This window comes from Macaca mulatta, chromosome 12 (genome assembly GCF_049350105.2).
Source record: "Macaca mulatta isolate MMU2019108-1 chromosome 12, T2T-MMU8v2.0, whole genome shotgun sequence".
Taxonomy (NCBI): Eukaryota; Metazoa; Chordata; class Mammalia; order Primates; family Cercopithecidae; genus Macaca; species Macaca mulatta.
The window spans coordinates 124,527,193-124,538,277 of NC_133417.1; the positions used below are offsets into that span (position 1 = coordinate 124,527,193).

Here is an 11,085-nt window from a genome sequence, read left to right on the forward strand (position 1 = left end):
TCCCCTCCACCCTCCGCAGTGATCCCCCTACTCTCCTCCCTCACCTGCGGCACTAGCACTGACATTTCCTCCTCCAGACACTAGAGGCCGCTGTTGGCCCCATCGCCTCCACCGCCGCCGCAGAAATGAATTCCTCAACCAGCCCTGCTTCTCCGTGACTTGCTCCAGATTCAAAGTCCCAGTTGAAGCATCCGATTGGCGGAGCTGATGTCTTCTGCCTGCAACCCTAGAGCCGAGTCAGGGAGAGCAAGCATTGGGGCTTTGTGGCAAATGGTGGCATGCTTCCCATTAGGGCCCGTGCGATGGGAATTCCCCAAATGTAGGCAGGAGGTTCTGATGGTGGGCGGCCAGGAAAACAGGACACTCACACCACCTTCTTCTCTTACGTCCGGCTCAAGCCCTTCTCGTTGGCGAAGTGTTTCTGGGTCCCCCAGCCTAAAGCACTTTTCTGGACTCACGTAACCATTATTGCTTGAGCCAATCACGATGCCAGCGAGGACCGCAGTAACACCTAATATGTACCATGTCTCATTTGACTTTCAAACAACCCTAGGCACTACCTATATTTAGTGAGAAAAAAAGAGTGCTCAGAGATTTTCCCAAGTCTCACAGTAATGCCAGGTTGTACTGTTTCCAAAGCCTTGGGTTTCCCAGCGGGCCACACTGATGGGCTGGTATCTTATCAAGTTCAAGCTCTGCAAAGGCAGTACTTGGGCCACATTCTTCTTTATACGGCCTGACAGCATCTTGAATGCAGAAAAATGCTCAGCTAACGCCTGTGGATTGGCCTGGATGGGATCAAGCAGGAGACAATTCTGGAAGGTTTCCTAACCCTCCCATGAGGCCTGAACCCAGGGAACATTTTGCAGTGGAATAGGCCTAGTCAGGATCAGTTTGGGAAGACTTGAACCTGGGGAATTCCGTTCTACTGTCCCCTTTACCTCACCTCCCCCAAATGTGTCCAAACTGTCAACAAGAGGTTTGCAGATGTTCATTATTTATTCATCCTACGGGTAGTTTTGAACCCCGACAGCTGCTCTAATAGACCAGTGAGAAAAAACACACAATTCCTGCCCCGTGAAATCGACATTCTAGTGGGTGAGGTGAATGGTAATAAAAAATAATCAAACCAATAAATGCTAATTTGTGGCTCTAAGAAGACTGATGAAGGAAATGCCACGAGATGCTGTAAAAGGCAGTTCTGACCTACTCAGGAAAGCCAGGGCAGCCTGCTGGGGGACCTGGGGCTGGAGCTGGGAGCTGAAGAAGGGGGAGGAGTTAGAATTGTGGTCGGGGGAGGGAGGGAGGAGTACGAGTCCTCGAGGTGGGTGAGTAAGCATGGATCATCGCTCATGTTTATAAGAAAGTGACAGAGGGACCTGGGGGCCGGGCGGCTTGTTTGTGGGCTGCCCCAGCTTCCGTGCGAGCAAAGTCTCGCCTGGATGGAGGCGGGGCAGCAGTCTCCCAGGTCCCAGCTGGGGCTGACGTCGTCCTGGTGCGTGCCCAAAATAGCTGGCTCCGCCCTCTTCTCCCGACAGCCCCTGCAGGCCCCCACCCCCGCCAGGGGACTGGCGGAGCGGGCCTTCTCCCGGTCTCTAGTAGTTTCCGCGCCGCTGACGCATGCCTGCGCGCACAGCTGGGCCGGGCGCGTCCTACGCAGCAGCCGCGAGCCGGGCTGCGGGTGCCAGACGGTTCCCGGCGGGGGGCAGGGGCGGGGCGCCGCAAGAGGCCGGGACTCCCGGCGGAGGAGGTGCAGCCGGGGGCCCGGGTCAGGCTGGGGGCCCTGGGTCGGACTGCTGGAGTTGGGGGGGCCCGATAGGGCTCCTGGGCCTGGGAGTCAAGATAGCTCTTGGCCCCGGCCTTCGGGGGCAGATAAGGCTGCGGGAGGGAGCCTAGTCACCGGCCGCAAGCAGAGCCTAGTGGGCTCCGCTTCCAACTGGGAGCGCCTCCCGCCACCCGGGGGGAGACTGCTGCAGCCACAGGGAGGGGCTCTTGGTTTTTTCCGCCTGACTCCTTCTCTCCTGCAGCCCCAAGGAGGCCCGCTTGACGATTGACCAGTTGCCATGGCATCCTACTACGAGATCCTAGACGTGCCGCGAAGTGCGTCTGCTGATGACATCAAGAAGGCGTAAGTGCCTCCGTGTGCAACAGAAAACCTCTCACCCTCCACCCGCCACCACCATGGGGCACTTCAGAGTGACACCTGTAGGTGTCTGAGGGAACCAGGTCCTTAGAAAGCCCTGGGGTGGGGGGCTTCCTCCGAGTGACACCTGCAGGGAGGAAAGAGACCCCTGGTAGAGTACAAGCAGAACGTCCAGAGAGTGAAGTAGTTAGTTCCGCTGGGAGCTGCACTGTGTTGCGAGTTGTTCTCCAGTGGATCTTCCCCTCCTCCTTCTCCTCTCCCCTCCCCTCCCTTCCCCTCCCCCTTCCCCGTTCCCTCTTCCCTCTAGATTTGGGCATTCTCAGGCTGCAGTGCAAAGATGCCGAGGCTCTGTGAGGAGGAGGGGCCGGTGTCCCTGTACTCTTCGAGGCCACATGTGCCCCAAGCTTTGCAGCCCCAGTCCAGCGAGCCCTAGGGAGGGGCTAGGGATAGGCCTTCTCACCTTGGCATTGTATCCGCTTGTACACGTGGTCCTAGCACTGGTGGCAGATGAGAGAGGGTGGAACTTGATGAAAACATCACACAGAGGCAGCCCTAGCAGCTGGGGTGGACTGGGACACGGCGGTGAAAGGACAGTGATGGGCTAATGGGAAAACGGGTCGTTCTGTTCCTGGGTGGGAAGTGCCTGCATTTGTCCCCCAACCCGCTCCTCTGCACCCACTTTCTGCAGGTATCGGCGCAAGGCTCTCCAGTGGCACCCAGACAAAAACCCAGATAATAAAGAATTTGCCGAGAAGAAATTTAAGGAGGTGGCGGAGGCATATGAAGTGCTGTCTGACAGTAAGGGCCCGAATCAGGCAGGACCCAGCACATCACTCCCTACTTCATGCCCCAGCTCACATTTTCTTAAAGCAATGTCTCTGCCACCCTAGTTTCCTCTGTGCCTGACATTTAAGCTCCCCCTCCCACAGGGACAGCTCAGTATCTGCTCCCCAGAGTCTGGTAGGAGTGACTGGCATGAGACCTGCAAGGAGAAGGAAGCAGGGCAGGTAACTCATGTGAGCTGAGCCTCCTGCATGCCAGGCATTGGTGGGTGTCATCTCCATGAGTTCTCACAGCCGTCCTATGAGGCAGGTTCTGTCACCCCCATATTACAGGCAAGGAAACTGAGGCTGAGAGAGGTGAAGTAACTTGCTCAAGGCCATGCAGAGCTGGAATATGAATCCAGGTCGGCCTTTTTATTGATTCATTCAAAATGTAATTCACTGAATGCTGACAGTGTCCGGCACTCTCTGGGTTCTGGGGAAACTGGAGGACAAGCAGGCACTGTCCTTGCCCAGAGGGGCAGGGAATACCAACACTCACCAGGCACACACACAGACAGTTACAACTTGTGAAGAGTATTCTAGAGGGAAGAAACAGGGCAGGTGGAGTGTTAGGGAATAACGTGCACCTGCTTTTGTTCTGGTGGTTGTAGAAGGCCTCTCTTAGGAGGTGACATTTAGGCTAAGCCCTGGTGAATAATAATGTAGTAATCATTAGCTAACATTTATTGAACACTTCCTATGTGTCAGGCACTGGTAGGCAGTTTACGTGGATGGTCTCATTTGATCTTTGCTACAACCCTGTGCGTTAAGTGCTGTGATGACAGCCATTTTCCAGATGAGAAGAGGTCGGCTGTGTGAAAGGCTGAGTTGCTGCCTAAACCTATGGCAGGGGTGCCATGGGTCCCCTTCTGTGCCTGCCTTCCCCTGCCAAGTGTCAGAGTGTCAGTCTCTGGACAATCCTTTGAGCGTCCTAGCCTGGAAGGGGAGGCCATCCCAGAGGGAGGGTGAAATCATCTGGTCTCTTTTTGCAGAGCACAAGCGGGAGATTTACGACCGCTATGGCCGGGAAGGGCTGACGGGGACAGGTAGGTGGAGTGACGAGGTCCAGGAATGGAGGTGGGGCAGGGAGGAGAGGGGCAGGGCAGATTCTTGCAGTGGAGGCTTTCTCAGACTCCTGGCCATGCCTTAGGTGAGGTCCCCAGCTCAGGGCAGGATGCATGCCCTAAGCTCTCTCCTTATCCTGCCTTTCCAGGAACTGGCCCATCTCGGGCAGAAGCTGGCAGTGGTGGGCCTGGCTTCACCTTCACCTTCCGAAGCCCCGAGGAGGTTTTCCGGGAATTCTTCGGGAGTGGAGACCCTTTTGCAGAGCTCTTTGGTGAGTGGACGCCGGAAGCCTCTGAATGGCTCAAATTCCCCTTCCAGGCCTGTCCTTCCATCATTTGGGAGGCCCTGAGGTAGAAGGCTGAGAGGGGATGGGAATGCCATGGACAGAAGATTTTGTGGAGCTGGGTCCAGTGAGAGCTGGGACAGAACCATACATGTGCCAGAACCCCCGTGATCCAACAGTGACACTTCACAGACTCACTTTATTAAATGACAACGACAATAATACACTGTTAGACCTCTACAGTAAGAGCTGTGAAGGCAAGACTCAAAGCATCTTGTTAACAATATTATTATTATTACCTATAAAACAGATACTGGTATTTTTTAATGATTGATATGTGCCAAATATTTTACATTCCCTAATTCTCTAGTGAACCCTGAGAGGTGGACAATTTTATCTCCATTTGCAGATGAGAAAACCAAGGCACAGCCAATAGCTCAGAGTCACATAGCACATGGCAGAGCTGGACTCCTAGCTGTGTCTGCCTGTCATCGCGTCATGATGATTTGCCTGTACTGAAAGAGCCATCTGTCCTCCATCCCTCTGCCCCCTCCTTCCTTCCTTTATTCTTTATTGTGGACAGAATTAACTAGTGAGCGTCTTCGAATTCAACATTAAAAAGGAATTTAATTATAAATAAGCCCAACTAAAAAGCGGAAAAGAAAAACCCTACCCAGTTGCTTAGCATTTATACTTCCAGACTTAACAGCAGGGCTCACACACTTTTGGGGGGAAATGTCATTACCAGAGGATTGCTAATCTGTTTACTTGTTGCAGATGACCTGGGCCCCTTCTCAGAGCTTCAGAACCGGGGTTCCCGACACTCAGGCCCTTTCTTTACCTTCTCTTCCTCCTTCCCTGGGCACTCTGGTAAGTTTTGCCCCTTCCCACTTTTGCAAGCTCCGATTCCTGGAACCCTTGGACTGAGCTTGTTGCTTTTCCAAGCCTGTCTCCTGTGTTGGGAGCCCTGCCTCCAGCAGCCCTGCGAGGAGGCCTGGCGCCTCGGTGACCACGATAGGCAGCGCAGTCTTCTTCTAACCACCTCTCCTCCTCCTCCCTTGTCCCGATGCCAGATTTCTCCTCCTCATCTTTCTCCTTCAGTCCCGGGGCTGGTGCTTTTCGCTCTGTTTCTACGTCCACCACCTTTGTCCAAGGACGCCGCATCACCACACGCAGGTAAGAGCTCCTTCTGGGGCCATAGAGGTGTAAGAGGTCTGCTGGGTAGCTGTATTCAAATAGAAAATTGGCTCCTTGAGGGCAGGGCCCAGTCTGCACTCTCTACTGCGGTGGCCAGAACTGTGACCAGCACCTGCAGGAGTCCATCACTGCTCGTTGCCTGAACTGTGCTATCTCTCACAGAATCATGGAGAACGGGCAGGAGCGGGTGGAAGTGGAGGAGGATGGGCAGCTGAAGTCAGTCACAATCAATGGTGAGGAGTGGCTCCACCACCCAGCCCCTGGCGGGAAGCCCCAGCCCCAACCTCAGCAGCCTCCTCCCCAAACTGCTGCTCTCTGAACTCTCTTGGGGCTTGGGAGGGAGTGGCAACAGGCCAGACTGGTAGGATCAGAGATGGCAATGCTGGGAAGGGGGCGGAGGAGTCTCACGAAGCCATCGCCGTCACTGTGAGTGGGGTGCCTTACATTTGCAAAGCACTTTACTATTTTTAAAGCACTTCCAGATATACGATATCCTCTGTATTCTTCAAGCATCTGGGGGAGTACACAGGGCAGATGGTATCCACTCAGTTTTAGTTTGGGGAGCCTGAGCTGCAGCATAGTTAAATGACCCTAACTTCCAAGTAGCCCAGGCTCAAGACTCTTTTCTTCCAAGTAAGGGGAAGGGCCAGGAGTCAAACTCAGGACGCATGATTGCCGGAGCAGAACTGTCTCTGCAACACCTTGCTGTGCAGGACCGTCACCATAGCTCACCTTTCCTGCCTGCTGACTCCGAGCACTGTGCACCAAGCCCTTTACATGGGCTGACGTATTTAATCAGTGGAACAATTTGAGTATGAAGGCACTATCATTTCCATTTTCTTTTTTTTTTTCTTTTTTTTTGAGACAGGGTCTTGCTTTGGTGCCCAGCCCAGCACGATTATGGCTCACTACAGCCTCGACCTCCTCAGCTCAAGCAGTCCTCCCACTTCAGCCCCTCGTGTAGCTGGGACTACAGGCGTGTGTTACCATGCCCAGCTAATTTTTAAATATTTTGTAGAGTTGGGGTCTCACTATGTTGCCCAGGCTAGTCTCGAACTTTTGGGCTCAAGTGATCCTTCTACCTCAGCCTCCCAAAGTGTTGGGATTACAGGCATGAGCCACTGTGCCCGGCCATCATTCCCACTTTCTAGATGAGAAAAGGGAGGGGTAGGGATATTGAGTGACTTGCCCAAGGGTAGGAGCTCCTACCTGGTAGAGCTGAATACTTCCCTGTGCTCAAAATCACAACCCTAGGTGCCAGAATGCATGTGTGCCAATTCCAAATGAGAGACTCTTAAGTGGTCAAGGTCGTTACTGTGTGAGGCAACCTGGCAGTAATACCCCGGCTCAGGTTGGGGCCTCATGGTGGCTGTGACTCTTGCAGGTGTCCCAGATGACCTGGCACTGGGCTTGGAGCTTAGCCGTCGCGAGCAGCAGCCGTCAGTCACTTCCAGGTCTGGGGGCACTCAGGTCCAGCAGACCCCTGCCTCATGTCCCTTGGACAGCGACCTCTCTGAGGATGAGGACCTGCAGCTGGCCATGGCCTACAGCCTGTCAGAGATGGAGGCAGCTGGGAAGAAACCCGCAGGTGGGCGGGAGGCACAGCACCGACGGCAGGGGCGGCCCAAGGCCCAGCACCAAGATCCAGGCTTGGGAGGGACCCAGGAGGGTGCGAGGGGTGAAGCAACCAAACGCAGCCCATCCCCAGAGGAGAAGGCCTCTCGCTGCCTCATCCTCTGACCACCAGGCCCAACCTGACCTGATCCAGGTCTTGACTGGGGGTCTGGCTCACTGTGGGAAGAGCAGAGGGGAGTATCCTGAGTTGTAGGAACTGCTTTGCAACTCCATGCTCCCTCCACGAGTTTCCCTCCCAGGCCCCCTGCACCCCACTGTGGACTTGGGATTTGCTGTGCTCAGCCCAGGACTGATAGGTCCCTGGTGAAACCCAGGGTGGGGGGTGTCAGGACAGTGGAAGGGCCCGAGGAGCCAGGTTGCATTTATTGGATGGGGAGCTCCAAGGGGCATTAGTGGTTTGGGCTGGGCCTTTTGTGCCCAGGTCCTCTGCCACCTGTGTTGCTGATGGTGTCAAGGAAGGAGGACTTGGCCTAGGGTTGTCTGAGCCGGAGCCGGCAGCTCCACTGGGGAGCAGCGCAGGCGGAGTGGAGCCTCCTGCTCTCCTGGTCAAGCTGCAGACCCCCAACCCTGGTTTCTGTGCCATGTTGTGCTCTGACTGTCTCTGTTGCTTCTCTTCTGGTGTTGCTTCTCCTCCCTCCCATTCTCTCTGCAACTCCCTGCGGGCCGCATCGCTTGCTTTCACTGCCGTCTGGCTAGGACTCCCTTCTTCCTTCCTTCCCCGAGAAGGCCTCAATGTGGCGAGGAAGATGCTGGGGCCGGTAGGGCTGTGAGGTCTTCTGGGGAGGCTAGCTGGGTGGGGCGGGAGCCTCTCAGCTGTCCGGATTCAGAACTGGAGCCCACTCCTCCTCCCTTCTTCCCGTTGCCTCAACCTGCCCTCACCCTCAGGACTAGGCAGAGGTGAGGCTGGCTCACTCTGAAGAGGTGGGATAGGACCAGGGGGAACCAGGAGGGAGGCCTAGGTGGGAACTGCACCCATACTGCTTCCCTACCATACATCAGGGCTCAGGGAGAGGCCATGCGGCCAGCCCAGGTCTGCATGCTGAGCCCCATCCTCCACAGCTTGCCGCTGATGCTCTCTCCTGTCACCCCGCCCCCGCTCTCTCCCCAGATGTGTTCTGAGCTGGATGCCGGGATCCAGAATCGCTGCACAGTTCCAACAGGACAGCGCCCTCCCCCATGTGCTGGGAGGGGACCCTCCATTTCTCCCCCTCACCCATGCTGAGTGTAGAGCTGGGGCCTGGGTAGTGGGTGGGGGCCGGGTGGGAGGCGGCAGTAGTCTTAGCCTGTGCACTCTCTTCCTTGGGTGTTTCGTGCTGGCTCCTGGGAACTACAAATCCCAGAGTGCGGTGCGCCCGGCCTCATTTCTGATAGATCCCGCTTGGGGGAGGTGGTGCGTGGTTACTGAGCTGTGCATCTTGGGACATGTAGTAGCCCAGGTCGGCTTGTCACTCGCTGTGAGATGGGGAGATTTTGTCTTTTGATTTATCCCTGGAGGGCTGGCAGGGTTGTAGATGAAGGAGGAATGATCTGAGCATTGGTTCCCCTGACACATCTTGCTAGCCCCAGGGTTAGAGTGGGCAGGGCAGAGCTGTGCAGCACCTGGGAGAGGTTCCTTTCCCATGGGCAGCCTGGGGTCCCAGGAACAAGCCAGGGCGAGTAGCATGTCCGCCTGAGCAGAGTGTGGCCCCAGAAAGCTGAGGAGTGTGGGTGGCAGAGAGCTTTGAGGGCAAGGCCACCCGCAGGGGCGTGTGTGTGGCGGGGCTTGGCATGTGATGGCAGCTCCAGGCATGCTGCTGCTTGTATGGCTTTCTTTGGCCTCTGACCCTGCTGCCCGTTCTTTCCAACATCACAGATGAGCCGCCTCTCCTCCTCCCTGCCTGGGGATCCCAGTGGCCAGGGAGGGGAGTGGTGGAGCTAGCCGCCGTTAACACTGAGCCTCAGAGACAAACCAAAACCAGCTGGGCTGAGCTCAGATCCAGGGGGAAATGCTGGAAGTCAATAAAACTGAGTTTTGAGAGCTCGGTGGCATGTTGTGTTCTTGTGTTCCTACTTTCCGGAGTGGCCCAGGAGGGCCTCTAAGGGACAGTGGGTGACACTTCAGGCCTCACACCTCCCTTTATGCCCCTACAGCTAGAGGTGCAGGCCTTGCCAGTTGAAGGCAGAAGTGCCCTCTTTGACCAGGCTGCCTTCCCCAAGTATGTTATGGAACACCAGGCAATGCTCCATTCTTTCCTGTCACCTCTTGGGGGCCCACAACCAGCTTTCTCTAGCAGCTGATGCTGCTCTTATGAGGGGCCTCACCCCTTAGCACTTCACAGCACAGCTAGGACCATACTCAGTTAAGACTTAACTGAGGCCGGGTACGATGGTTCATGCTTATAATCTTAGGACTTTGGGAGGCTGAGGCGGGCAGATCACTTCAGGGCAGAAATTTGAGACCAGCCTGGCCAACATGGCAAAACCCCGTCTCTACTTAAAAAAATACCAAAAAAAAAAAAAAAAAAAAAAAAAAGCCAGATGTGGTGGTGCCTGCCTATATGCCTATAATCCCAGCTACTCGGCTGCTGAGGCAGGAGAATCGCTTGAACCTGGGAGGGAGAGGCTGCAGTGAGCCAAGATCAAGCCATTGCACTCCAGCCTGGGCAACAGAGTGAGACTGTCTCAAAAAAAAAAGAAAGGAAAAAAAGACTAAAAGCACAGAAAGCTGAGAACACACAGTGAAACCTTTAAACTGTACCCCCGCGAGGCCCACAGACTAAGCCCCTGGGCAGGTTTCATTGGCTCAGCCCAAGGTGTGAGCCAGTGGCACGTGGAGTGGCACGAGTCCAGCCCGCCCAGGGCCCACAGAAGAAAAAGCCAGGTACCCCTTCCCTTTCATCTCCAGCCACCGTGCTGGGACAAGCACCTTTCCGTTGTCAGGGAGGGCCGGGTGGCTCCCCAGGCCTCTCTTCCATTCTAGGACGGGCTCTTGCCTCAGCATCAATCACCAAAGGGCCTCTACTATATTTTTCTCAAAGCTAAGAAGCAGCCTACCCTGAAAGAGGAATTTCAAACTTCCATCCTGAGTTGGGTGGAAGTTTGCAAATGGCTGTTTCATCTACATCTGTCTAGCCCTTGAGATGGCTATCACTGGTGCTGAACCTCAGCAGAGTGTGGGTGAGACAGCGGGACGGCCTGTGGTCAGCTGGCGGGTCCCTTCACTCCGGCTCCAGGGCAGATGGTGTTTGCCCTGTTTTTTATTTAAGGAGACTGAGTCTCAGCATAGGTAAGTGGCCCTAACTCCCAAGTAATGCCAGGCCTAAGGCTCTTTTTGCCTTATTTCATGTCCACCACTTCTGTCCAAGGATACCTCATGACATGTAGGTGAGTATACCTTCTGGGGCCATACAGGGTGGAGGGTTCTGGGAGCTGCGGTGAGACAGTGTGTCCTTTATCCCCAGGGGAACGCCTGTCCTAGCATCTCACAGGCCCAGCCTGAACTCACTGTCAGAGTTTTGCTATAGTTTTGCCTAAGGTGTGGCAGGCACTTTGCTAATATCACCTTGTTCAGGCCTTACCTCAATCTGGCAGCAGAAAGGCACAAAGCAGCTGCCAAGAACTGAGTGGAGGCGGGGCGCGGTGGCTCCCGCCTGTAATCCCAGCACTTTGGGAGGCCATGGCGGGCAGATTTTCTGAAGCTCAGGAGTTCCAGACCAGCCTGGGCAACATGGTGAAACCCCGTCTCTCCTAAAAATACAAAAAATTAGCCGGGCATGGTGGTGCATGCCTGTAATCCCAGCTACTCGGGCAGCTGAGGCAGGGAAATCACTGGCACCCAGGAGGCAGAGGCTGCAGTGAGCCGAGATCGCACCACTGCACTCCAGCCTGGGTGACAGAGCAAGACTCTGTCTCCAAAAAAACCCCCAAAACAAAAAAAGAACTGAGAGGAGAGGTAGTAG

The 11,085-nt window shown here is 55.2% G+C and overlaps 1 protein-coding gene across 2 annotated transcripts; it reads left to right on the top strand.

Annotated features, from left to right (window-relative positions):
* Window positions 1–1,597: 1,597 nt before the first annotated feature.
* Window positions 1,598–9,164, top strand: DNAJB2 (DnaJ heat shock protein family (Hsp40) member B2). Of its 2 annotated transcripts, NM_001266581.1 has the most exons (10): window positions 1,672–1,750; window positions 2,028–2,128; window positions 2,832–2,941; window positions 3,960–4,013; window positions 4,181–4,303; window positions 5,093–5,185; window positions 5,389–5,491; window positions 5,675–5,745; window positions 6,897–7,100; window positions 8,256–9,164. In NM_001266581.1, the coding sequence occupies exons 2-10, from the start codon at window positions 2,064–2,066 to the stop codon at window positions 8,264–8,266; spliced, it is 834 nt and encodes a 277-aa protein (NP_001253510.1). In that variant the 5' UTR covers window positions 1,672–1,750; window positions 2,028–2,063; the 3' UTR covers window positions 8,267–9,164. The 2 variants fall into 2 exon arrangements, with proteins under 2 accessions (XP_014966496.1, NP_001253510.1); XM_015111010.3 differs by having other exon boundaries at window positions 1,598–1,750; window positions 6,897–9,164.
* Window positions 9,165–11,085: the final 1,921 nt, after the last annotated feature.